Source organism: Aegilops tauschii, chromosome 5, assembly GCF_002575655.3.
Source record: "Aegilops tauschii subsp. strangulata cultivar AL8/78 chromosome 5, Aet v6.0, whole genome shotgun sequence".
Taxonomy (NCBI): domain Eukaryota; kingdom Viridiplantae; phylum Streptophyta; class Magnoliopsida; order Poales; family Poaceae; genus Aegilops; species Aegilops tauschii.
Window position 1 is genome coordinate 459,744,646 of NC_053039.3, and position 23,108 is coordinate 459,767,753.

Here is a 23,108-nt window from a genome sequence, read left to right on the forward strand (position 1 = left end):
AAGATAACCACAAGCTCTAAAACCCCAAAAAGAGAAAATACAAATAATAATCAAGAAAGATGATGCAAGGATGCAATGGTTTGAGCTCACGATGAACGATACGATCAAGTTACTCACTTGAGAGCCCCCCTTGATAGTACGGTTATCGATCCTATAACCCGGTCTCCAAACTATCACCATGAGACCGGTAAAATAGAAAACCTATCAAGGGCAAACATTTGCCTTGCACAAAGTTTTCTGCAACAATACCTTTATTGCAAAAGTTTCTGCAAACAATATCTTTGTTGCAAAGATTTTCTGCAACAAGATCTTTGTTGCAAATTTTCTACAACAGCAGCTCTGCCGCACAAAGTCGCCATATCAAACGGCTCGTGAGTCGGCGGATCTTTTGAAAAAGATTCGCCGGCCGACCGTAGCAGCGCCCTATCAAAAAGGTACTACATCGAAGAGTATCCGTTGTATATCGCTAATAATGGCTAAGAAAATGTATTGCTAATACAAAGGGCGTTGCTACATGTCGGGCGGCGGATCTTTTTCAAAAGATCCCCCAACTCGCGAGCCATCTGATATGACAACTTTGTGAGGTAGAGCGGCGTCTTTCATCATTACGGCAGAGCTGCTATTGCAGAAATTTTGCAACAGAGGTCTTGTTTGCAGAAAATCTTTGCAACAAAGATATTGTTGCACAAACTTTTGCAATAAAGGTATTGTTGTAGAAAACTTTTGCAACAAAGGTTTTGTTGCTGAAAAACTTTGCAACAATGGTAATGTTGCAGAATTATTATTTTTACTTCGCCTTGGTATGATGTTATGGAAGAAAGTTCTGCAACATGACTTATGCTATAGGAAAATCTTTTTTGCAACAGAGATGAAGTTGCAAAAAAAGCACCATCGTCGTTCGCTGATAACTCTGCCGGATGGTGGTGAGCGAGGATCAGCGCTGCCCATCCCTGCCTTCGCACATTCATCGACGACCACCAAACCTCCGACCAGGTCGCCCTGCCTGCCCGCGCGCCATCCTCGTCGGATCTAGCGAGATCCACCTGCAATCCTTGCCGACGTCTCCTTCCCAGTTGCATGAGTCTCCGCCCCAGCTGCTCCCGGACGTCCCCGCCTCCTGCCCACGCACCATCCTCATTGGATCCGGTAGGCATCGACAACTTCACCCCTCTCCCCAACCTTGTAGCAGGCAATAGCCTTTGCAACAGCCAGATCCAGCCATGGACGCTCTCTCCTCTCATGCTTGGCTGACGATTTGGTATGTGCTTGGACGGATGTACATCCATGGAAGGGACCTAGAGATAGAAGACGAGGTTGAGGTGGAAAGTTAATGCTATGCTCCTTTCATTTGAGATAAGATAAGAATGGGAGAATGGTGATGCGGGTCCTACATGGTCACGTGCGACACAGTGGATGGATTGGTTTTGCAACATAGAGCGTGTTGCAAAACTCATGCGTATAATAAGGATTGTTCTGCGTCACATAATTAAAAGTTAATCTGATGATTGCAGAGATGGTGGACGCACCCCAGTGATCCGCCGGATGATTCCAAACATTTTCCTTTTTATACGGCCCAGCCATATTACCAAGCCTGATATCCATGTCCCACAGTGTCCACCGGTAATAGTAATAAAATTGCAAAAAAAGGAAAAATTAAAAAGAATTTCAGCCCTACCCTCGAAGAGAACGCCTCCCTCCCCAGCGAACGACCAGAGAGGCCCCCTTCGCGAGCGCGACAGCTAGGGTTCCTAGCCGCCGCCGGCCCGCCACCACTACCGCCGGCCCTCCGCCGCGGCGCACCCAGCCGGCCGAAGCCTCCGCCGCCCCGCCGCCGGCACAGGAGCCCAGCAGTGCCTTCCTCCGTCGAGCAGGGCCACCCTCCCTGGAGCAGCCGCTCCCGCCCGGACCTACGCCGGCGACCAGTCCATAGGCAGGTAGCCACCGCTCCTTCGTCCTCCCTCCTTCCTCACTCTTCCGTCCCTGAGGATTTCCTGGAGCTTGTGTCTTTTATGGATGTAATATATATGTAAATTTCAACTACTTTTGATTTTTACTCAGGGGATGAACTTAGAAATCGACAGTAAGATCTGATGGACTTATTCCAGAATCTGATCTAATGTTTAATACGATATCTGGTTACATCGACAGGACTGATAACTATTCATTCTGTTTCCCAACTGACCAATATATGGATTTCAACTTGATTCATCTTAGGAATGTAGATACATATGTCAAAACACGATGTCATAACAACCCTTTTTTTTTTGTAAGCTGCTTATGTTCTAAGATCCTTATTTCATAGAAGAACAAGTTTATTCCCTTTTTACTCCCCTCTCTCCCCATGTTCATGTACCTATTGTCAATTGGAAACTTTGAACTAAGAATAATCATGTGTATGTTCCAGGATTTAGTGTGTTGCTGTTAATAGGGAAGTTTCCTCTCAAGAGAGGAAGAGATAAGTGATCTTATCAATAAACCTGAACCAGGGACATTAATGCACGCTGAGCTTCCTGCTCATCTTTTGTGCATCTTAGCCACCCGTCATTTCTGATGAAGTTAAGAGGATCGAGAGTAAAGCAGGCCGACTCTGGTTCACCAGGTGAGAGGGACCTATGCTTTTATTCCAAGTCATTCGATGGAAAGAGGCACACCACAGAACATTGCAATAATGATGTTTCATTTTCTGAGCTTGAAGGGACTTTCAGTGCGCCTGTTAGGAAGAAAAGAGGGACAAGAGCACCTCCATCTTCTAGATGTTTACGTGGTAAAAAGGATGATAATGATAATGTCATGAGCAGTGATGACGCTATTACAGAAGAAGGCCATGCTGGTAAAAGTCACTCTATTACACACATTAAGGAATCTATTGATTGGAAAACTGGTGGACTGGACTTGCGAAAAACTGGTTTCTCAGGTAGTTCTTCTGATTTTGCAGCCTCCCCTTCAAGCAGGAAGGCAAAAGAACAAAATCACGGAGAGATAGCTGTTGGAAGCTCAGCTGGTAAAGAGAAATCTCCCTGTGTAGAGAAGGAAAATAATACTAGGAAAATCCATCAAGATACATTTCATTTGAAACATGATGGTGTTGTTACAGATCCCACAGGCCAGAGTGTCTCTGTAAATGAAGCACGTGAAAACTCGAGGGCATTGAAAAATACTTCTAATGTGCAAACAACTACTGTTAAGAAGACTACTGCTGAGGATAAAACTTCTCGAGCAATCATGGATGATGTGAGTTTTTAGTTGTTAATTTCTTCTACTCCAGAGACTGTTTGTTTCATTTGCATGTACATATTTTGTCCACGCAGAGCCTGTTCAGTGTTTACTCTTTTCTGTGGATTGTCATGTTGTGGTGATCATCATGTTAATTGATATATTGGCATGTCAATCCAAACATAATACATATAAAATTTGTGTGCTTCAACTTTTAGTTGCAAAATTAAATCCCTTAGGCATGGTTTCAATGTCTAGCAGGTTTTTAATGCAGAAATGGATTCCACGTCTTCAGATGATGAGAGTGCCGAAGAAGTTGAGGATGTAAGTTTTGAATTTTCACTTCCCATTGTATTTTTTTGTATCACTTGCTCCACATTATGATGCATTTACATTACACAGAGACATTTCTTTGTTTCTGTGATCGAGTTTGCTCTGAGGTTTGAATTGCCTGACCTCTGTAATCTGTTTAAACGATAATAGGTGAAAGTTTGTGACATATGTGGAGATGTTGGTGATGAGGTGAAGCTCGCTGTTTGCAATAGATGCAACGATGGTGCTGAGCATACGTAAGTTTTTTCTGTTCCATTTCCTTTTCCTTAGAAGTTAGAACTGGACTGATCACATTGCTTGACACCATACCATGATGGTAAGTTGCACTTCTACTGTCATGGCCTGTAGAACTGTTGGCTGCAGCTCTAACAACAACTACTCTGCAACTGCAAGTAGTGCTATGTCTAAATAAGTACTAATATGCTCGTCAATTTACATGATTTTTTTGAAAAAGCTGATCCATTGAGCATTTCTTTTCCATAATATCTTTCAGAAGATGTTGTGTTCGCCTTCTTAAAGTTCGTATCTCTTTTCTTTACTACAGTTATTGTATGCGGGACATGATGGAAAAGGTTCCGGATGGTGAGTGGTTTTGTGAAGAGTGCCAAACTGAAGTAGAATATGAAAAGGAGAAGTTAGAAAAACCTCAGGTGAAGCTTGTCACTTCAAAGGAAGAGTCTGTTCAAGGGAAAATCAGTAAACCTTTCAATGATGCAAACAGCAGAAGTCCTTGTGAGAATGAAGTGGAAGATGAAACTGTTGGCAGACAAGAACGGAATGAAGCAAATCAAGGCATTGATATGGTTGAAGATGCAAAGATTCCTCCTGTGGCTAAACAAAATATTCCTGAACCTGGTGGTTTATCAATGGAGTCTTACTCCAGAAAAGGAATACCTCTGCCACGTGAGAGCTCATTCAGGTTGGATATAGAGAAAGGAAAGCAACCTACCCCCCAAGTGCCAATCTTACTGGGGTCTAATGCTAGCAAGAATCAGGCACCACCACTTAACGGTAAATTTATTACTATGAATATTTCTAATTAAGAGACTTTACCTACAATCCTACAATGTTCAATTTAGTTAGTAGCACTACTTCTGCAAGGGCATTCCCATGGGACTCCAATCGGAGAGAACTTTACTTATCAAGGTTTGATGCAGGTCAACTCTCCAAGTCCACTTCTTTCAACAGCTCTAAGGTGCCCAAGGTGAAGCAACTAGTGAATGAAGTTCCTCAGAAGACCAAAACTTTGAAGGATCAGTTGTCCTGTAGTATGAGAAAAGAGGGGCCAACGAGCTTTTCAACTAAGTCAGCATCATTCAAAAAGCCCAAAACTTGTGAGCCTGCAAATAAGGCAAAGTCTTCCATCATTCCACCTGCTGAGGAGCTAAGTGTGATGAATTTACCAGTGAGCCGAAATGTAAGTAATGATAGAGGCACTTCTATATTAGGATGCCCCTCAATTACTGGACCACTGGCTTTTCCAGTTCAATCAAAAGCAGAATCTGCAGCTCAGCGCCTCACTACAGGAAGCAACATGTCTGCCTCTAGCAATTCAGGCCATTTTACCCAATTTTGTGGTGTTGATAAATTAGGTTTGTCTGCAATGAAACCTCTGAGTGAGCGAAACTTGAAGGATGCCTCTGCCAAAAGGAATAAAATGTCTGAAGCTACTGAGAAAGCTACTTCCAGATTAGCAGATCAATCTGATCGCATCCTCAAATGTGGTCCTTATCATGACCCAGTATACAGGCCTAAAGATATGTCATCTGGAAGATCTGTTCCCAGCAGTTCTACTATATCAAGTGATCCGATGGACAAATCGAGTCGAGGCTTTTCACCTGTTGATAAAACAATAGTTTCAACTGTTCCAGAGTTGGATTATATTTGGCAGTATGATATATTCCCTTCCTAGCAGTAATTAACTATTTTCTTATTTAGAATAAAAGGTTGTCACTTGTCATGCATGCTTTTAGCACCAATGAGGAATATTTAGTGGTTTTGTTAGGTGGTCCCTCATGATCATACTTTTGCCATCTCATTTACATGTCATGGTTCAGTATCATCTGATTGTTAAACATGATTATCACTTAACCCACTTTGTTGCAATCATTTATTTGTTTTATAGATCGTTTCCATCACGTGCACTGAAACTTCTGTTGTGTAGGGGTGATTTTGAGCTGTGGAGGACTGGAAGATCACCTGAGCTATGTGATGGTTTTCAAGCTCACTTATCATGTTCTGCTTCACCAAAAGTGCTGGAAGTAGCAAAGAAATTCCCTTCCAGAGTCCAGCTTGAAGAACTGCCTCGTCGAAACTCATGGCCCACACAGTTTCAACAAAATGGACCCACATATGAGAATATTGGTGTTTTCTTCTTTGCTAGAGATGCTCAGAGGTATGCTTCTTGCAACTGTGCTTGTTCATATCTTTATGCAGCTGTCCACATAGCATCTTATTCGAATTCACACATCTAACTGAAATTCTATTATTTATTTTTCTGCAGCTATGAACATCATTACAGTAAATTGGTTCAGAATATGCTAATCAATGATTTGGCACTCAGAGGAAATATCGAAACAGCCGAATTAATTATATTCCCTTCTAACATCCTATCAAAGAACTCTCAAAGTTGGAATTCTTACACAAATTCAAGTGATATTTTATCTTGTCATAACTTCTGTGATAGTTCTTATTCTTCCTTGTTCTGTTTCAGGATGGAACATGTTTTATTTCCTATGGGGTGTGTTTAAAGTGAAAAGAGAAGATCACTGGAACCTTCCACTTGATGTACCAATAAGTAAATGTGAAACTGATTTGAATGAGGATCCCCTGACCGTGGATCCGCATACCTCTGTTTTGTCCTCTAGCCGTTCATTGTCTGAAGACCAAAATAATGGCGCTGACCCAGCCTGCTATTTGGTCAAGTCAGCTACTTCTGCAGAACATCAATGTCTGCAAACTTCGGAAGCTAATCGTCAGGGATGTTCAAATGGAGATAACTCTTCAGTCCAGGCTGTCGGTGGAAGAGATTTGGAAGATCACTGTCATGATTCAAGTATGACATGTTGTTTAACAAATAACAGGAGGGCAAACAATGATTTTTCCACTGCTCCGGCAGGAAAACAGAAGGTGTGTGCTTATAGCTTGTTCTGCTTGCTATGCCATGCTCGTTGACTGTTTTATTGTTTTATCCTCTATTCTACGTTGTATTTGTTGGCTGTTTCTTTTTATGTGTGCGTGTGTTTGGGGGGGGGGGGGGGGGGGGAGGATATGGTATGGTATTAGAGTGGGAGGGGTGGTGATTCAGCGCAGTGTGGTGGAGTTCCAGGCACCCATAGGTCTGAGTGCAGGTGGGAGTCGGCCCCAATCTAGGGCAGCAGGCCCAGGTGGAGTTGCGTTGGTGCAGAGCCGGCGGCCGACAGCGTGAGCAAGATGACCTGTGGGTCTGCTGGAGGTGACTAAGGCACAGAAGTTTGTGTGGGGGAAGCACTGTGGCCAAGTGCAGTAACGAAATTGGTTCCGGAGGCTGCGATGGCGGCAGGGCAGCAAGGTCTGGAGTGGAGGTGGTTAGTGTACAGCTGCAGGCCGTGAGTGCGTATAGCCAGGAGGTGTGCAGGTGTGACCTGGTAGTGGAGGTGTCACTTGGAGAGGGGAAGATTCTTGGCTGGGTTGCTGCAGGCTGGATCGAGACAAAAATAACAAGGGACGATGAATTTGCTGCTTGGTGCCGGAGGTGGTCAGTGGTTAGTGTGCAGCCAGGAGAGGCAGCTTGAATGGTTGAGGAAAAGTACACAGCTGGGGGCAACTTGAACTGCAGTTAAGAAGACCAAATTTGGATCTGTTATTGAGGAGTAAAGAAGATGGAACAGTGGGTTGCAGCCGAGGTGAGAAGTTCCAAGCAGATTCCAAGCAGAGCATTCGAGAGAGCTCAATGGTTGCTACTATACTTGTGCTTGCTGCTCAGTGGTGTGCATCAGTTTTAAGCAATGGGGGATTACAAAGATATGTATCTACTAATTGAGAAATTGGCTCAAGTGATCAAGGTGAAGAACAAGTGCAAACTAATTTTTATGAGAAAAGATTCAGAGGAAAATTTGGAAGTATTAGCCAAAGAATTAGAAAAATTGAGATAAATAAAGAGGAGTGCGGAAATTCCAAAACAAAGTGAAAAAACAACCTTGACAATCTTGTTAATCTTGTTCAAATTGAAGAAGGTAACTCGAATAAGGTTCCGACTTCAATTGAAGTCTCTTGGTCAAATTGGATGCTGGATTCAGGAGCATCGTCACATCTCACGGGCAGATAGAGTGAGTTTGCATCATGTGCTACACATCCATCCATGCATGAAGAGACCATCTAAACCGCCAATGGAACTTATCAACATGTCAAAGGAGTTGGCATGGTGAAATGCACTCCTATTATGAGGTCTTTGGTTTTGTATGTTCCATCATTTTCGGTTAGTTTGGTGTCTATGAGCTCCTTGGTTGGCGATATTGATTGTCGATTAATTGCCGATTGAATGCATTAATTACTAACTAATGCGGTTGTGTAATTGAGGAGAGGAAGATTGGAAGGAACATTTGTGAGCATGGATGTGACTTCGGGAAGTCTGAGCTGTTCCATGGAGAAAAATGATCTCAACTCCTTGTACAAGTGATGCTAATTGGGCGGGGGTGGGGCGTAGACCATTATGGACAAAGGAAGACGGACCATCGAGAGTTATTGTTGGTACTATGTCTTATGTGTGAAGAAAGATGGAGAAAGCCAAATGAGGAGGAAACTTTGAGGGTGTATACAAGGAGACATCCTATGAGTGAAGAGAGGTGGAGAACTAGATTGCCTAGAGGAAAGAACCAAGAGTTGGGGGTAGGAAAACATCCTGAAAGGTAGACTTTTGAGCATGATAGTGCGAACTATTTGCCATATGACTCTCACCTAAGTATATATAGTCAATGGTAATCCCAATTGATTATAGAGGAGCAAAGCAAGCTCCTGGCATGAAGCAGTGCTTGAGGGGATGACAACCATTGAGAAGAGTAGAAGAGTTAAGGCATGGGAGCCTATAGCACTTCCAAAAGGCAAGAAGGTTGTTAAGTGCAAATGGGTCAAGCAAGACCCACATGGTAAGATCGGGAGGTACAAAAGACCCAAAGTGGTCAGACCCTACCCTGCACCCTGCGCAAGCAGGAGCTACGTGCACCGGGCTACCCTTTTTTGCAGTCAGACCTATGGAACTGACTATCATGTGCAATGCTAGTGGGACGTGAAACATGCATTCTTGCAAGGTGATCTTCATGAGAAAGTGAAATTCCAACTGACTTTGGTACATCTCAAATTCATGGAAAGGTCATTAGGTTGAGTAATTACTATATGGGTTAAAGTAATTTCCATAGGCATGATTTGGCCGATTTTGTTGTGCTAAGTGGTATTACCGCCACTTCCAGAGGCACACCATGATGCTAGCATTATATATTGATGATATAATTATTACAAGATATGATACTATTGAGATGTCATAATTAAAGCAAAAGCCGAACAAAGAGTTTAAGATTAAGGACCTTGGCCATTGAGGCATTTAAATTGTAAGGTCCTCCAAAGGGACAATTCTTTCGCATTGGAAGTATTATCTCGGACCTACTTAGTGAATATGAATGCGTGGGTGTCGAGTTGCTTCAACTCCTATTCAGTAAAATTATCAACTTCATGCGCAGGAGATCTAGTTAATACATAGCGAGAGCTACTAGCGGCTAGTAGGTTGGCTCATCTGTTTGTGCCACTCGAGACCTTGCATATCCTACGTAGTGAGTGTGGTTAGTCGTTGCATGCATGACCCAAGAAGCGGGCACTTAGGGGCAACACGAATATTTTGCGCTATCTAAAAGCGTGTCCTGGAAGAGGTCTATGGTTTAAGGCCAATGTGCACTTAAATGTAGAGAGCTACTGTGATGTCGGTTGGGCTAGTTGCCTTGATGATAGAAGGTCAACAATTGGCTTATGTATTCTTGATGAAGGAAACCTAATATCCTTGAGGAGCAAGAAGCAGCCGGTGGTTTCTTTATCTACAGCAGAAGTAGAATATAGAGCAATGTCGGTTTGTTTGAGTGAGATGCTATGTGTTGACATTAAGTCAAATTTCAAGGCCAGGTCCTATGAAAATTGGACCCGTCGGGTTCAGGTATGGCCCAAGGAACCCAATGATCATCATCAACTATGGGGGTAAGACTCGGGAGTTTCCAAATTCGGATGGCATACGTTGGGAAGGGACCAATGGGTTATACACTTGCTTGGTCCTAACTCCCATACCTATACACTCGATGCAAGGGAAGCAAGGATCCCATTGAGAGGATACGTAATCTAGAGCCTTTACACCATGTGGACCGTTCACACTTTTGTCTAAGTCTACTTAGATCTCGTTGAGTTCTTCTAACTTGCAGAGTACCCTCCTTTTTTGTAACCAATCTTCGTATTTCTCCACACACATATAAAAGAGAACAAGTTAGGAAACAGGGCTATTACCCACGTTGGGTGCCTCAACTTGGTATCTGTCCCCATTTCATCTATGTTCTAGATCCCCTGGTGACTTGAAGTGATGTTTTCACGACTACAAATTCACGTGATAGCTCTTGTACCATTGTCAGGACTCTGAAAAATCCCATGACAGCTCATGCCAATCGTGGCGGTTTCACGACATTAGATCGGATACATGTCCATTTCTTCACCCCCTGCACCCGCTTCTCTCGACGAGATGGAAAATTTGATGTATGACTTGAGCTACCTAGGATACAAAGGTGAGACTTATTTTGGCATCCTAGGGTATGTAGTGGACGCTGTTATGATAACCAAGGCTACACCAGCGAAGTTCTCTCTAGTCCTAGTGACATCTCCTTCCCTAAGTATGCTATCGTGGTATCACCTATAGTCATCCGGGTATCAACAGATCTCTTCCCATGGTTTGGGTTGGCCGGAGGAGGACTCACCCACTACTCGCGTGACCTACAACTTATCGCATACTACGACTACTTTAACTAGGATCCTCTAAAATCGATGAGTTCATCAACCGGGAGTTGGAAGCAGTTGAGGCCAGTAGCGAGACGTCATCGTAGCACCAACATCAACCCGAAGGCAGAGTGTAACTTCATAGATAACCACACGGGAGTTGGAGACGTGTCCCCATCATCAACCAATGGCTACAAGAATAACCCACCAGGGTGGGAGAACCCAGGAGGAAGCACTACTACAAGTCAGGCATGAGGACACCAGATTGTGGGCGCCCTTTCATGGAGGAACCGAAGGTTGGACCCTCGCATCCTAGAGCAGAAGCACTTCATGTGAGTTTGGTGAACAAGTTTAATAATTTTCGCTCAATGATCGTGAGTAAGATCTTTGGGCAGACTAGGAGGTTGAGTTTGTTGAAGCACATGCTCGATCAGATCCGCCCCCACGATTCGAGGATAGATACAATCCTCTATCGTCCCCGACTCCCAGGAGGGTCCCAAGGCGTGCATCACGAGAAAAGACCCTGAGTAGTGGAGAAGATGAAAAAATGGTGGGCGTCTGCTATGCCATGCCAGAATGTTGTGGGGGTAGACAACTCACTGAACCATTAACATCGACGACTACCATCGGGAGCCAAGAAGCAACAGGAGAAGTGAACTAATTAGGTGCGCTCGGAGAATGAATCCGCCGAATCCTTCAGACGAAGGCCGCAACCACCATGGGGGATCCCGCTCTCCCTATTGTCAAAATCGGCGTAGGGTGAGCAAAATATTGAAGCCAAGCGTTTCCATGAAGTAAGATGTAGAAGTCACAACTGATGTCGAGAGCGCTCAAGGGGGAGTACGTTTCTTCTGACCACGATGATGAGGCCATGGTCAGAGGTCGTTGTGCCCTAGCATCGTAGTTATGGCAAGCTCACATTCCAAAGTTGATGGCCGAGACCTTTGCATCTTACACGGATCTACTGACCCATTGGAGTATGTGGAGATCAAGGTCTCGAAGGACAACTAGGAAAGCCTTTGAGTCAACATCACCTCACGGAGAAGCTCACAGAACTCGGGCCTGGGAGGCTTGGCGATCACCCTTCAAGGTTTCTACTTGCGCAAGAGCTGCACACGCTATCTGATGGCAAATGATTACTAGTTAACCCGTTGCAGGTAGCCAGTTTGGCCCTAAGCTCCATGACCACCTAAGTCAACCTGTTGTGCTCCTCTTGGACCCGGGAAACAACATGTTGCAATTCCTTTTCGCGAGCTATGGCGGACTAAAGTTCCATCCGAGACACGGTAAGGGTGAGCTGTTGTAGGTGACAACAAGATAAAAAGAATCGTGCAATAAATAAAGAAATAGATGAGTCATGCAATGAGGCAAGGAGCAACATACTTGGATGTTTTTTGAGGTGGCAACCTTCCAAGATTTCTTCATTGGAGGCCCTGCCCTCCCCGTGGCCTCTGAATTGGAAGGGAGATTTGTGGTGAGGATGAGCTCTCAGTCCCGTCGGAGTGGCCCTATAAGGATCTTGAAGAGGAGAATTCAGAACAGTGGGGTTGAAGGAATGGAAATCTTGGTTGAGCATTCCTGATGGCGCTTAATCATTTCTGCCCCGTGTGAGGCAGGCAAGGCTAACCTCTTTCCATTTGCCCGGCCATCTTGAGCTAGCACATGTTTAAGGATCTAATCACAACCTTTCAGGAAGGAGCAACCTTTATGAGCAACCAAAATGGACCAAGTATATGTGACTCTAAACGAGCAACGAAGATGATTCTCGGCAGTCGAAGACCACAGAAACGTGCAAGTATGTACATTGATCTTGCTTGCGGACTGGGCTCTATTACGGCTTCTGATCGGAGGTTTGTTCACAGTAAGTAAAATTACTCAAGGCCTTGCGCTATGAAGGCCGTATAATTGGGCCCCTCTGGGCCAAGGTACAGCCCAGGGAACCCAATCGATCATCACCGACTAAGGGGTTAAGCTTACCATACTATATGGTATTCATCATTATTCTACCTTGCTGACCTGACGAGACGTTCCCACGACTACAAATTCACATATTCACATAGTAGCTCTTTTACCGCTGTTAGGACCCAACGAAAATCCCTCTACAATGTGGATGAAAGCCCTCCTATCGTAGTCAAGGCTACTAAGGAGAGGCCATTGAAGCTCTGCTCTGTGTGATACAGGTCAACAATCAACATTACAAATAATCAAGTTCAGCATGACCGAACGATGCATGGAGATATATCAGTTTTGCATCAAAGAGAGGCCTGATGAGAGGACACTGAAGCTAAGCCATTTTACTCTTGCAGAACAAATAGCTGATTGTCTAAAGAAGGGGTTAGGGATCAAAGAGTGTTTGTCAGCGTGTGACATGGGTGTGATAGATATCTGTCGCCCATCTTGAGGGGGAGCGTTAGCTGTTTTGGGCTGTGTGTGTGTACACTAGTATGTATAGCAGAGAGAAGGATAAAGAATAGAGAGAATTCCAGAATTTTCCTCACAGTGATCCATAATTTTTATTATTTGGGTTCTCATTTCTCTTGGGCTTTCTCCTTGATGCATTTGATTCAGTAATTTAACAACTGTGGACAAACTATCAATGTGTGCCTGCTTGTGTTGTTCTTCTAAACCCTAAATTTATGCTCTTTAGTTTGCACAGTTATTCAGATGGTTGCTCTTCTCAACGTCTAAATTTATGTACTGTAGTTTGCACAATATTCAGATGGTTGCTCTTCTTGACATCTAAATTTATCAATTAGCTGTAACTGTGCAGATAATTGCATATCCAGACTCTCAAAAGAAAATGTGTGATGGTGGCAATGTTGTCGAACCCATTTTTGATGTAAATACGATGCCAGTTAATTGCTCTATCTCATCAATCCACAAACAAGGTAAATGCACTATTTCTCCATCTCAGTTGGGGTCTGTTATTTATGAACGTTACCTTTTTTTAGCTTTAGTCCAAATTATTTTGGTAACGAACCAAGTAGTCTAATTTTTCTTGTATACGAACCAGATAATCAGAACCGAGCCATCAACCTTAACAATGCAGAGAGCCTGATGGATGTAGATCATGCAAATAATATTGAACTGAACTCAGGTACAGTGGATCTTGCTTCACATGCATCACGTAGTGCACAAAAAAGAAATGTGGACATGGCAAACTGGATTGACGGAGCCAATGGATCAGTAGACAAGAAAATTAAATTGGATAATGTATCGTCCACTGTGGAGTCTAGTTTAAGTGGGAAGATCAGAGATGGAAGGTTGTCATCCAAGGTACACCCTCTAGCAGCTTTACCTGTTCATGATTGCACTGACAATAAGAGCATGGCAGGAATCTCGAAGAGTAATGGAAAGTGCACATTTCCGCTAGATCTAAACGTGGTGGATGATGCAGATATAGACATGGCGGATGATGCAGCGATTGGAAATAGCATAACCGTTCAGTCTGAAGATTTACCTGAACAGAACACACAAGATCTTAAGCCAGCACTGGGGGACAACATATCTTCTAGAAAGCCCGTGGTTGAAGAAAAGTTGAATAAAGGAGATACACCGCCTACTGATATGTCAGGCGCGCTCTCCCTCTCCCTTGCTTTTCCAGCATCAAAGGAACAATAGGCTGGTAAAATGCATCCGGAATCGCAAAGAAGCCTGAGATGAGCAGTAGGAATAAACCGTCTTTGATTATCCAGTGATGATGGCTCCTTGCTTTTGCATTCCTGATGTCTTGCGTGATGGATCTTTGTAGCATCAACCCACTGCGCAAGGAGTCTGCCAAGGAGTCTGCCGAAGGCACATCTTGTCAATGTGCAAACAGATGGCATCTTTTAGAGTGCATTTTGATGACTTTATATGCTCCCGGCGGCACACCCATCTTGAGTATTGAACTGCGAAGAACTTGAGAATGTGGATCATGGCTTGTGTTGGTACATATAAAATATATTAAGCTGCTTTTCCAAACATCGTTTGAGATTTGAGCGGAGCTTTTAGACTCTGCATTTGAAGTACCATCCAGTCTCTGCATTTTAAATAAATCTCATGTCAGATTTTGTCTTTACCTGTCAACAGTGCGATATATTGTGGGGGAATGGTGCATATATGTTACGTACCTTTTCTGTTGCCTTAAAATTGTCTCTGGGATATCTTAATATACTGATAAAATCACTAGTTGAGGGATACCCATTGCAAAAGATTACTCCCAAACTCCTCTCGTGGTGAGAAGTGGTGCAGCGCGTGTGTGCCATTTGTCATCCTCGAGTTTTGGTGGGTTTTCGCTATGCAGGCCACTGGCGGACCAAGTAGGGTTGCTTGATGGCGGGCTACTCTGGCGGACCTCATCGGTTAGCCGTGAGAAGCTCACTTATTTTGGGACGGAGGGAGACCTTCTCCATTCTGGTAAATTAAAAACAACTGCTAAAAAGATAAATTTAAAATAGCAAATTAACAAAATTATATATTGATCTGAAAAAACTAAATTATATCTTATCTTAAAAACACTAAATTATAACTTTGTCCGAATACCATATTCCTAAAATTTGATCAAATATATATAGAAAATTATACTAATGTATACCACATCAAATACATATACTATGAATATACTACCGCCTCTGTACGGAAATACTTGTTGAAGAAATGGACGTATGTCGGAGAAATGGACGTATCTAGACGTGTTTTAGTTTTAGATACATCCATTTTTATCCATTTCTCAGACAAGTATTTTTAGATGGAGGAAATATATTCTATTAACAATCTAATTAAACTAGTTTGGAGTTGTAAATGCTGGTATATGTTAGAAAAATATACTGATATATTCCCTCCGTCCTTTAAAGAGTGTACTTCCAACTTTGTTGGAGGGTCAAACTAAGTTTGTGCAAAAATATATCAACGTTTGTGAAATCAAATAGGTATATGATGGAAGTATATTTTATCACGAATCTAATGCTACTAATTTGATGGCATAAATGCTGATGTATTATTATATAAACACGGTCAAATATAAAAAAGTTTGACTTTCCAAAAAAGTTAGAAGTACACTCTTTAAAGGACGGAGGGAGTATACCACACCACTTAAAGACATTTCATTATGAATATGTTGTGGAGTAGATTGATCAAGACGTGGAGGTAATGGAGAAAACAAAAGGTTAGGATTGGATATGGTTGTAGCTGTTAGTTGTATGGGTACACTAAGTACAATAAAATGATATGTAAATCGTTGTTTCATAAAAGAACTCACTAAAATTTAGTGCTACCGATGTACTCCCTCCGTAAATTAATATCAGAGCGTTTAGAATACTAAAGTAGTGATCTAAATACTCTTATATTAGTTTACAGAGGGAGTACAAATTATGGCCCTCATTACAATGCATGAGCAATTACCTATTATTCCATAGGAATATGTCTTTGCATAAACAAAAATGGGCTGGCTTAGGATTAGATGGTTTAGTTGTAATTGCACGGGTTCACTATTTAATCCCTGGCTACTTTTTTAAGAACTCGTTATGTAGTTTTAGTCTCCTTCCGTTTCATAACGTAGTGCGTATAGATTTTTAAAAAGTCAAACTTTGCAAATTTTGATCAAGTTTTCAGGGAAAACAATTTATATCTACAATACCAAATATATAAAATATGAAACTATGTCTTATGATGAATCTCATGATATATGTTTGACATTCTAGATGTAAATATTTTTCTCCACAAACTTGGTCAAAGTTGATGAGCTTTTACTTAAAAAAAATCTATATGCACTATGTTATGAAATGGAGGGAGTATCAACCGATTGAGGAGGCGATATGGAAATGTTGGCGTCGATTTAATGTATGTATCCATTTAGTTAGGATTTATTTAGTACTCCCTTTGACCCAAATTACAAAATCAGTCACCTGACCTCTAGCCACCCCAATTTTCTTCTACTCCCTCTGTTCACTTTTGTAAGACGTTTAAGACAACTCAAATTGAACTGTTTGGGTGTTGTCTTAAATCTCTAAAACGTCTAAAAGTGAACGGAGGGAGTAAAAAACACGTTATAAAATTCCAGTTCATGTCAATATGATGCTCATTTATGCCTGAAAAAGGGTGCACATCCTTTTTAAAAATCTTCAAGAGATAAAATGTTCCATATGACTAAAGACAGCTGATGAATAATTCCATGCACAAACACGAACCAAAACCAGACTTAGCAACATGGCCAACTCAATTACATACTACTTCCTCCGTTTCTAAATATTTGTCTTTCTAGAGATTTCAACAAGTGACTATATACGAAGCAAAATGAGTGAATCTACGCTCTAAAATATGTCTACATACATCCATATGTGGTAGTCCATTTGAAATCTCTAAAAAGACAAATATTTAGGAACGGAGGGAGTACAATTCAGACACAACTAAAACTCAAGTATGGCATATATACAAGCCAAATAAAGTAAATAAGTACTCCATCTGTTTCTAAATATAAGCCTTTTTAGATATTTAGACTACATATGGATGTCTATTGACGTATTTTAGAATGAAGATTCATTCATTCTGCTCCATACGTAGTCCGTATTAGAGCATCTCCAACAGCGACGGCAAAATATCGCGCGTTCCAGCGGGAGCCGGAAATTCCGGCGCGCGGCAAAAGATCGTGCGCGCGGGAAAAGGCGGCCGTTCGCGCGTGGCGCCCGGCGCGCTCTACAAAACGCGCACGTCCGATGCCGCCAGCCGCACACTCGACCGCTCCCATCGGCCCTTTCTTCCCATTGCCGCCCCTCTCTTCTTCACATCCGGCGCCCCGCCGCCGACATGCCGCCGCGTCACCGAAGCAGCTCGGGCTACCGCGGCATCCGCGTCCGCCCTTTCGGCTGGTTCGACACGGAGATCCGCTCCGGCGACGTGCGTCTCAATCTCGGGACGTTCGAGACCGCGCATGAGGCCGCCCGCGCCTACGACGCTGCGGCGTGGCGCCTCAGCAGGCCACACTCGCAGATGAACTTCCACGACGCGCAGACTGCCAGCAGGCGCAGGACCTCGCTCCGCCGCTCTGTCTTGTAACAGACGAGAACCGTGAGGAACACCGCAGACGCCAGCGCCGCCTCCGCATCGCTGAGGCGGACGAGCAAGCCATGGCGGAGTGGCGCGAGCGCTACCCGCAGGACGTCGCTGACGAGAACGCCTTCTGGGTGGAGAGGACGGCAAAGCGCTGCGCGGAGCGGGCGGATAGGCGTCGGCGGAAGGCACTCGCGTCGACGCAGTGCGATCTCGTTTCCGCAGGACATGAGTCGTTCTTTGACTCAAACGATCCTCGTTGGGAAGACGCGTTTCTCGATACCTCGGACGACACCAGCGAGGAGGATGACTCGGAGTAGGTTCTAATTGCACCGTAGTTTTTATCTATTTTATCGTATTGGACTAGTTTTTTTATCTATCTATGCTATGATGAACTATGTACGCTATGAACAATCTATGTATTGTTTTTTTTATCTATTTTAATCTATGCCTATGTTTTATTTATATTTGTTTGGAGTGCATATGTTGTTTGTGTGAGAGCGCGCACCGTTTTTTTTGCAACGACTGTTGGAGCGGCTCGCGCGCGCTAAACTTTTGAGCAGCCGCTGGAGCAAGCGCTCCTCGCCGCGCAAAAACAAGCGATTAGCGCGCTGCAAACGCTTTTTTAGCGCGCTGCATGTTGCGCGACTGTTTTTTTAGAACCGCCCTTAAAGGCCTTTATTCATTACTTAGACAGTTTACATCCGATTGCACTAGGGCAATCAATGAAGCAGGGAAAACATCAAAGGAAATTACATTCGAAGCACTCGCAAGGCTCTCTCTGGCACACCAGTGAGCAGCCTCATTGGCCTCTCTTCTAACATAGTTGACTCGTAAACCCTGAAAGTTCTGGAGATAGGATTTGATCTCGCTGATGATTGGGCTTCCTGTCGACCTGCACTCCGTTGCCATGTACTCATCTATGATAGTTTTGCAGTCTGATTCGACGGTCACCCGCGTCCAGCCCTTCTCCATAGCTAGACACACAGCTTCCCTGACACCTAGCAATTCAGCGCAGTATGGGTCAGTCACCCCCAACAGCTTGCGGCCCCTGGCTAGCATAAGCTCTCCGCCATGGTCCCGAACCACTAGCCCGATAGCTGATGATCCCCCATTCACATCCACAGAAGCATCCGCATTGATTTTACACCATCCTTCTTCCGACGGTTTCCATTTCTCCTTCTCGAGACTTCTCCTGTCGACAGCTTCGGAAGGAATGTACAGAGCTTGAATGAGTTCCTTCACTAGGACCATTGACCTCCCGGGTTGGTATTTGACCTCCTCATGAGTGTACTTGTTCCTGCTCGACCATATTATCCACATGACTGAGATAATGGTGGCCGCTCGGTCTTTCCCAATGAAGCTGGGGTCAAGCAAGTCCCTCGACCACGTAACTGGGTGTAGCCGTGGTAGCTTAAACTCGAAGAAAGTTTCTGCCTCTCTCCAGAATAACTTCGCGTGGTCGCACATTACCAGAGAACGAAACAACGACTCCTCCTGGTGGCCGCACATTGGGCATGTAAGATCCTCGCCTACATGTCTTCGGCATAATTCTTCCTTTGCCGGCAGGAATCCTTTAAGGACCCGCCACCAAAAATTCTTATCTTTGGTTGTACCTTCAACCGCCATAGTGATTTCCAAATCTCCTCCCCTTGAGAGGAGCTGCCAACTTGGTTTAGATCATCCTCGTGAGCTTCCATAAGCATTATGTACGCAGATCGAACCGTGAAAATCCCAGACCACTCATAGCCCCATGCCCAAAAGTCAGATATAGCAACCCGCGGCCTTGGCATATTGAGAATGGCCAACACATCCGGGGCGACGAAAGTTCTCTGAATAACTTCCTCATTCCAGTCACCATCATCCGTCATCAAATCAGACACAAGATGGATGGGATCACTTCCAATGTTACACACTGGTTTAAAAGTTTTGCTCCCTTGTATCCAGTTATCATGCCATACCTCCGTAGTCGTTCCGTCACCAACTCTGCGAATTAAACCCTTCTTAAGCACCTCTCTGCCGGTGATTATCGCTTTCCATGTAGAGGAGGCGCTAGTAGGGCATTCTGCCTGCAAAAACCCTGCATCTGGGTAGTACCGTCCCTTTAGAACGCGCGCACATAGACTGTCCGGCTTATCCAATAGCCACCACTCCTGTTTTGCGAGCATTGCATCATTGAAAAACTCCAAATCCCGAAATCCCAAACCTCCCTTGGATTTTGAGATAGCCATCTTCTCCCACGATTGCCAGTGCATTCTTCTCTTATCGAGATATTCATCCCACCAAAACTTTGACATTACTGCCGTAACTTTCTGACATAAGCCTTTAGTGAGCTTAAAACAACTCATAGAATAGGCCTGTAGGGCTTGAATCACCGCTTTAAGAAGAACCATCCTCGCCGCAATTGACATCAGTTTTCCGCAATATCCTTGTACCCTGGACCTTGCTTGCTCTTTCACATGTACAAAACTTTGTTCTGTGATCCGGCCCGCCGCCGTAGGCAAGCCCAACTACTTCTCTGCAAGAGCTTCTCTGTAGATCTGCAAGTTACTTCTTACCCCTGCCTTCGCCGGCGCCCTTGTGTTTGGGCTGAAAAAAACTGAACTCTTGGCTTTGTTTACACACTGCCCCGAGCCCAGGTGATATGCTTGCAGAATTTCATTCAACCTTTGTGCACTCCTTGAGTCAGCCTTCATGAAGACTAGACAGTCATCCGCAAATAAGAGATGCGAGATCCAAGGGGCTCTCAACACAGGCCGTATACCTCTATCAACCCAGCCAGCATCATAATTCTTCAACAAGCAAGAGAGCCCTTCCCCGCAAAGTAAAAACAAGTACGAGGAGACGAGGTCACCTTGCCATATGCCTTTGGAGGGACGAAAAGATGGCAGAAGTTCTCCATTCATCTTCACCTGAAATGTAACGGAGTTGACACATCTCATGACCAGAGATACCCATTCCTCAAAAAAAAAACCCAGTTGCAACATGATTCCTTGGAGATACGCCCACTCAACACAATCATACGCCTTCATCATGTCCAACTTGACCGCACACCACCCTTGCTTGGTTCTCTTCCTCTTCATTGCATGGATACACTCATAAGCCGTGATGGCGTTATCTGTAATCAACCGCCCTGGAACAAAAGCGCTTCGCTCCTCCGCGATGATATCATCTAGAACCTCCCTCAACCTGTTTGCCAAAAATTCGGAACAAATTTTATAAATAACATTACAAAGGGAAATTGGTCTATACTGCGAAATATTCCTCGGATTTTTAACCTTTGGGATAAGCACTATTACAATTTTGTTGATAGCTTCCGGCATGTGCCCGCCGTTTAAAAAATTTAAAATAGCCCAGGTAACATCCTCCTTAATAAGTGACCAGTGATGATGATAGAACCCGGCATGGAAGCCGTCTGCTCCCGGCGCCTTCGCCGGCGCCATGGCGAACAATGCTTTCTCTACTTCATCTGCGCAAAAGGGCCTATTCAGCCGGTCATTCATCTCGTTAGTCACCATGTTTGGTACATGGTGCAACACTTCGTCCATCAACACTTCATCTTGAGCTCTATATAGCTATGTGTAAAAATTTTGCACCTCAGCTCTCACCTCATCCCTACTGTCAATGATCGTTCCATCTGACTTCTCAAGCACAAGAATTTTATTCTGATACTTCCTCCTTGATGCTTGAGCGTGGAAAAACCCAGTATTTCGGTCGCCGGCCTTGAGCCAGTCTGCCCTCGACCTCGCTCTCGCCATGATTTCCTCCTTTAGCAAGAGGTCATTCAGCTGCCTTGCCAGCTCCTTCTCCCTTCTGGACGACCCATGGTACAGAGAATTTGCCTTTTCTCTCTCAAACTCCTTCCTCACCTTCTTCACTTTTCGCTTTACATCCCCAAACTTTTTTTTGCTTCCAATCAGTGAGGTGACCCTGCATGTCATATAGCGAGGAGTTGAGGTCCTCAAGTGTAAAAGCTCCCTTCTTCTTCTCCCATGCAGCCACCACCGTGGGTTCATACGAGTCCTCCCATCGCCATGCTTCCTTGTAGACAAAGCGACGTGGCCTGCTGACCTCCCACTCCACCAGTCTCTTAATCTTTATCACTAGCATGCAGTGATCCAACTATGGAGATGGCACATGTCTTACCCCCGTAGCTCCATACTCCTGGATGAAGGCCGGGTCAGCTAGGTATCTGTCCAAGCGTACCTTAACGTTTGCGGCACCCTCTTGACGATTATCCCATGTATACGGGATCCCGGTAAAGCCCAGGTCTTGAAGATTGCACATATCGATGGCCTCACGAAAGCCTTGCATTTGCCATTCCGCCCTTTCATTAGCCCCGAAATATTCCGCATTGTCCGTAATCTCATTGAAGTCCCCACCGCACAGCCATGGGACATCACTTTGGCACCGCAACCACTTCAAAAGTGTCCAGCTCTCACTCCTTCCACTCCTCTTTGCTTTGGCATAAAAGCCTGTAAAACGCCACTCTTTCTGGTCGCTGCCCACATTCCTTACCATAACATCTATATGCTGATTAGATAGATTGTTGAGCTTAACATCCACCTCTCTAGACCAGAAAAGGGCAAGTCCTCTGCTCAGTCCGTTACTGCTGTCAGGTATACATCCTTCGAAACCTAGTCTTGCTCGCATGTCCGCTACCTTATTCTCCTCAATTTTCGTCTCCGACAAGAAGACTAAGGTGGGCGCTTCCACCCTCACCAAGTGGTGAAGTTCACGAACTGTCTCTGGGTTCCCAAGCCCGCGACAGTTCCACGTTATACAATTCATTTTTCTCGGCGGGGCTGCACATCAGCCTCTGCCTGCTCACTAGTGGTTCTCCCTTCCACAGCTTTCTTCTTCTTTGAATCCCTGCTATCCTCCTTGGATGTACTCGGTTCATCGCCGTCCATTGATCTTTTCTTATTCAAAGTCTCCTGGTCCAAGATCATAGGCTGGCTTGACCTATTAGTGTGGCAGTCAGGCCCCAGTTCCACTCGACGGTACATCTTATTCCGGCCTCTGCCTCTGGCCCTATCAAAACCCCTTCTAGGACCAGCGCGACCAGCAGCCCCGCCCCGGGAATTGAACTGATACACTGCGTTCCTGGCCATGCCTGCATTGTTTTTCAGTGGTGATGTCACCTCCTCACCCTTCTCCACTTCCTCTTCTTCATCATTCCACTCCTCATCTCTCCTGGTGCCCTGCCTTCCTCCGTTACCGCCCACTGGGGGTGCATTCGCCCAGCTCTTGCGGGATCCAGCCCATCTAAGCTTCTCCACATATGGCAAACATCCATCACATCCCGTTCCCCTGGGTCCGGGCAAAAGGCATCTGCATGTCCAAGCCGGCCACATGAGAAACAGAAGTACGACAGTCCTTCATACTGAATATCATACAAGATGGACTCCTTGGTCCTAGCCGATTCCAACTGCACCCACCTCATTAGAGGCTCCGACACTCTAATCCATATTCGTGCTCTAAGGAACTCTCCAAAAGCAAAACCCTTCGAGTCCACATCCAGCTTTATTACCTCTCCC

General features: G+C 44.5%; 3 protein-coding genes across 21 annotated transcripts; 1 reads left to right on the top strand and 2 right to left on the bottom strand.

Moving 5' to 3' along the window:
* Window positions 1–1,609: 1,609 nt before the first annotated feature.
* On the top strand, window positions 1,610–14,602 carry LOC109755277 (ASI1-immunoprecipitated protein 2). 19 transcript variants are annotated; one of them, XM_073498133.1, is made up of 15 exons: window positions 1,610–1,930; window positions 2,405–2,599; window positions 2,696–2,830; window positions 2,936–3,001; window positions 3,095–3,231; window positions 3,475–3,537; window positions 3,697–3,782; window positions 4,091–4,557; window positions 4,704–5,436; window positions 5,711–5,941; window positions 6,050–6,174; window positions 6,260–6,675; window positions 13,313–13,430; window positions 13,556–13,818; window positions 13,940–14,602. In XM_073498133.1, exons 2-15 carry the CDS (start codon window positions 2,551–2,553, stop codon window positions 13,943–13,945), a joined length of 2,895 nt encoding a protein of 964 aa, XP_073354234.1. In that variant the 5' UTR covers window positions 1,610–1,930; window positions 2,405–2,550; the 3' UTR covers window positions 13,946–14,602. The 19 variants fall into 19 exon arrangements, 18 of the variants coding, with proteins under 18 accessions (XP_073354234.1, XP_073354231.1, XP_073354235.1 ...); XM_073498134.1 differs by having other exon boundaries at window positions 1,613–1,934; window positions 2,487–2,599; XM_073498132.1 differs by having other exon boundaries at window positions 1,660–1,934.
* Window positions 14,603–18,246: 3,644 nt separating this feature from the next.
* LOC141023011 (uncharacterized) lies at window positions 18,247–18,891 on the bottom strand. The gene has a single exon (XM_073499316.1). It carries the CDS (start codon window positions 18,889–18,891, stop codon window positions 18,247–18,249), a length of 645 nt encoding a protein of 214 aa, XP_073355417.1.
* A 2,252-nt stretch (window positions 18,892–21,143) lies between these two features.
* Window positions 21,144–22,221, bottom strand: LOC141023012 (uncharacterized). The gene is made up of 3 exons (XM_073499317.1): window positions 21,775–22,221; window positions 21,587–21,690; window positions 21,144–21,498 (listed from the first exon to the last, which is right to left on the bottom strand). Exons 1-3 carry the CDS (start codon window positions 22,219–22,221, stop codon window positions 21,144–21,146), a joined length of 906 nt encoding a protein of 301 aa, XP_073355418.1.
* Window positions 22,222–23,108: the final 887 nt, after the last annotated feature.

Coding starts and splice junctions, on each gene's coding strand:
- LOC109755277 (XM_040390824.3), top strand. CDS start 2,551: ATGAAGTTAAGAGGATCGAGAGTAAAGCAGGCCGACTCTGGTTCACCA. Junction 2,831..2,935: donor TACAGAAGAAGGCCATGCTG/GTAAAAGTCACT, acceptor CTGATTTTGCAG/CCTCCCCTTCAAGCAGGAAG. Junction 3,538..3,696: donor GTGCCGAAGAAGTTGAGGAT/GTAAGTTTTGAA, acceptor AAACGATAATAG/GTGAAAGTTTGTGACATATG.
- LOC141023011 (XM_073499316.1), bottom strand. CDS start 18,891: ATGTGGATAATATGGTCGAGCAGGAACAAGTACACTCATGAGGAGGTC.
- LOC141023012 (XM_073499317.1), bottom strand. CDS start 22,221: ATGCGAGCAAGACTAGGTTTCGAAGGATGTATACCTGACAGCAGTAAC. Junction 21,691..21,774: donor AGGGTGCCGCAAACGTTAAG/GTACGCTTGGAC, acceptor CCATCTCCATAG/TTGGATCACTGCATGCTAGT. Junction 21,499..21,586: donor GCATGGCGATGGGAGGACTC/GTATGAACCCAC, acceptor TATGACATGCAG/GGTCACCTCACTGATTGGAA.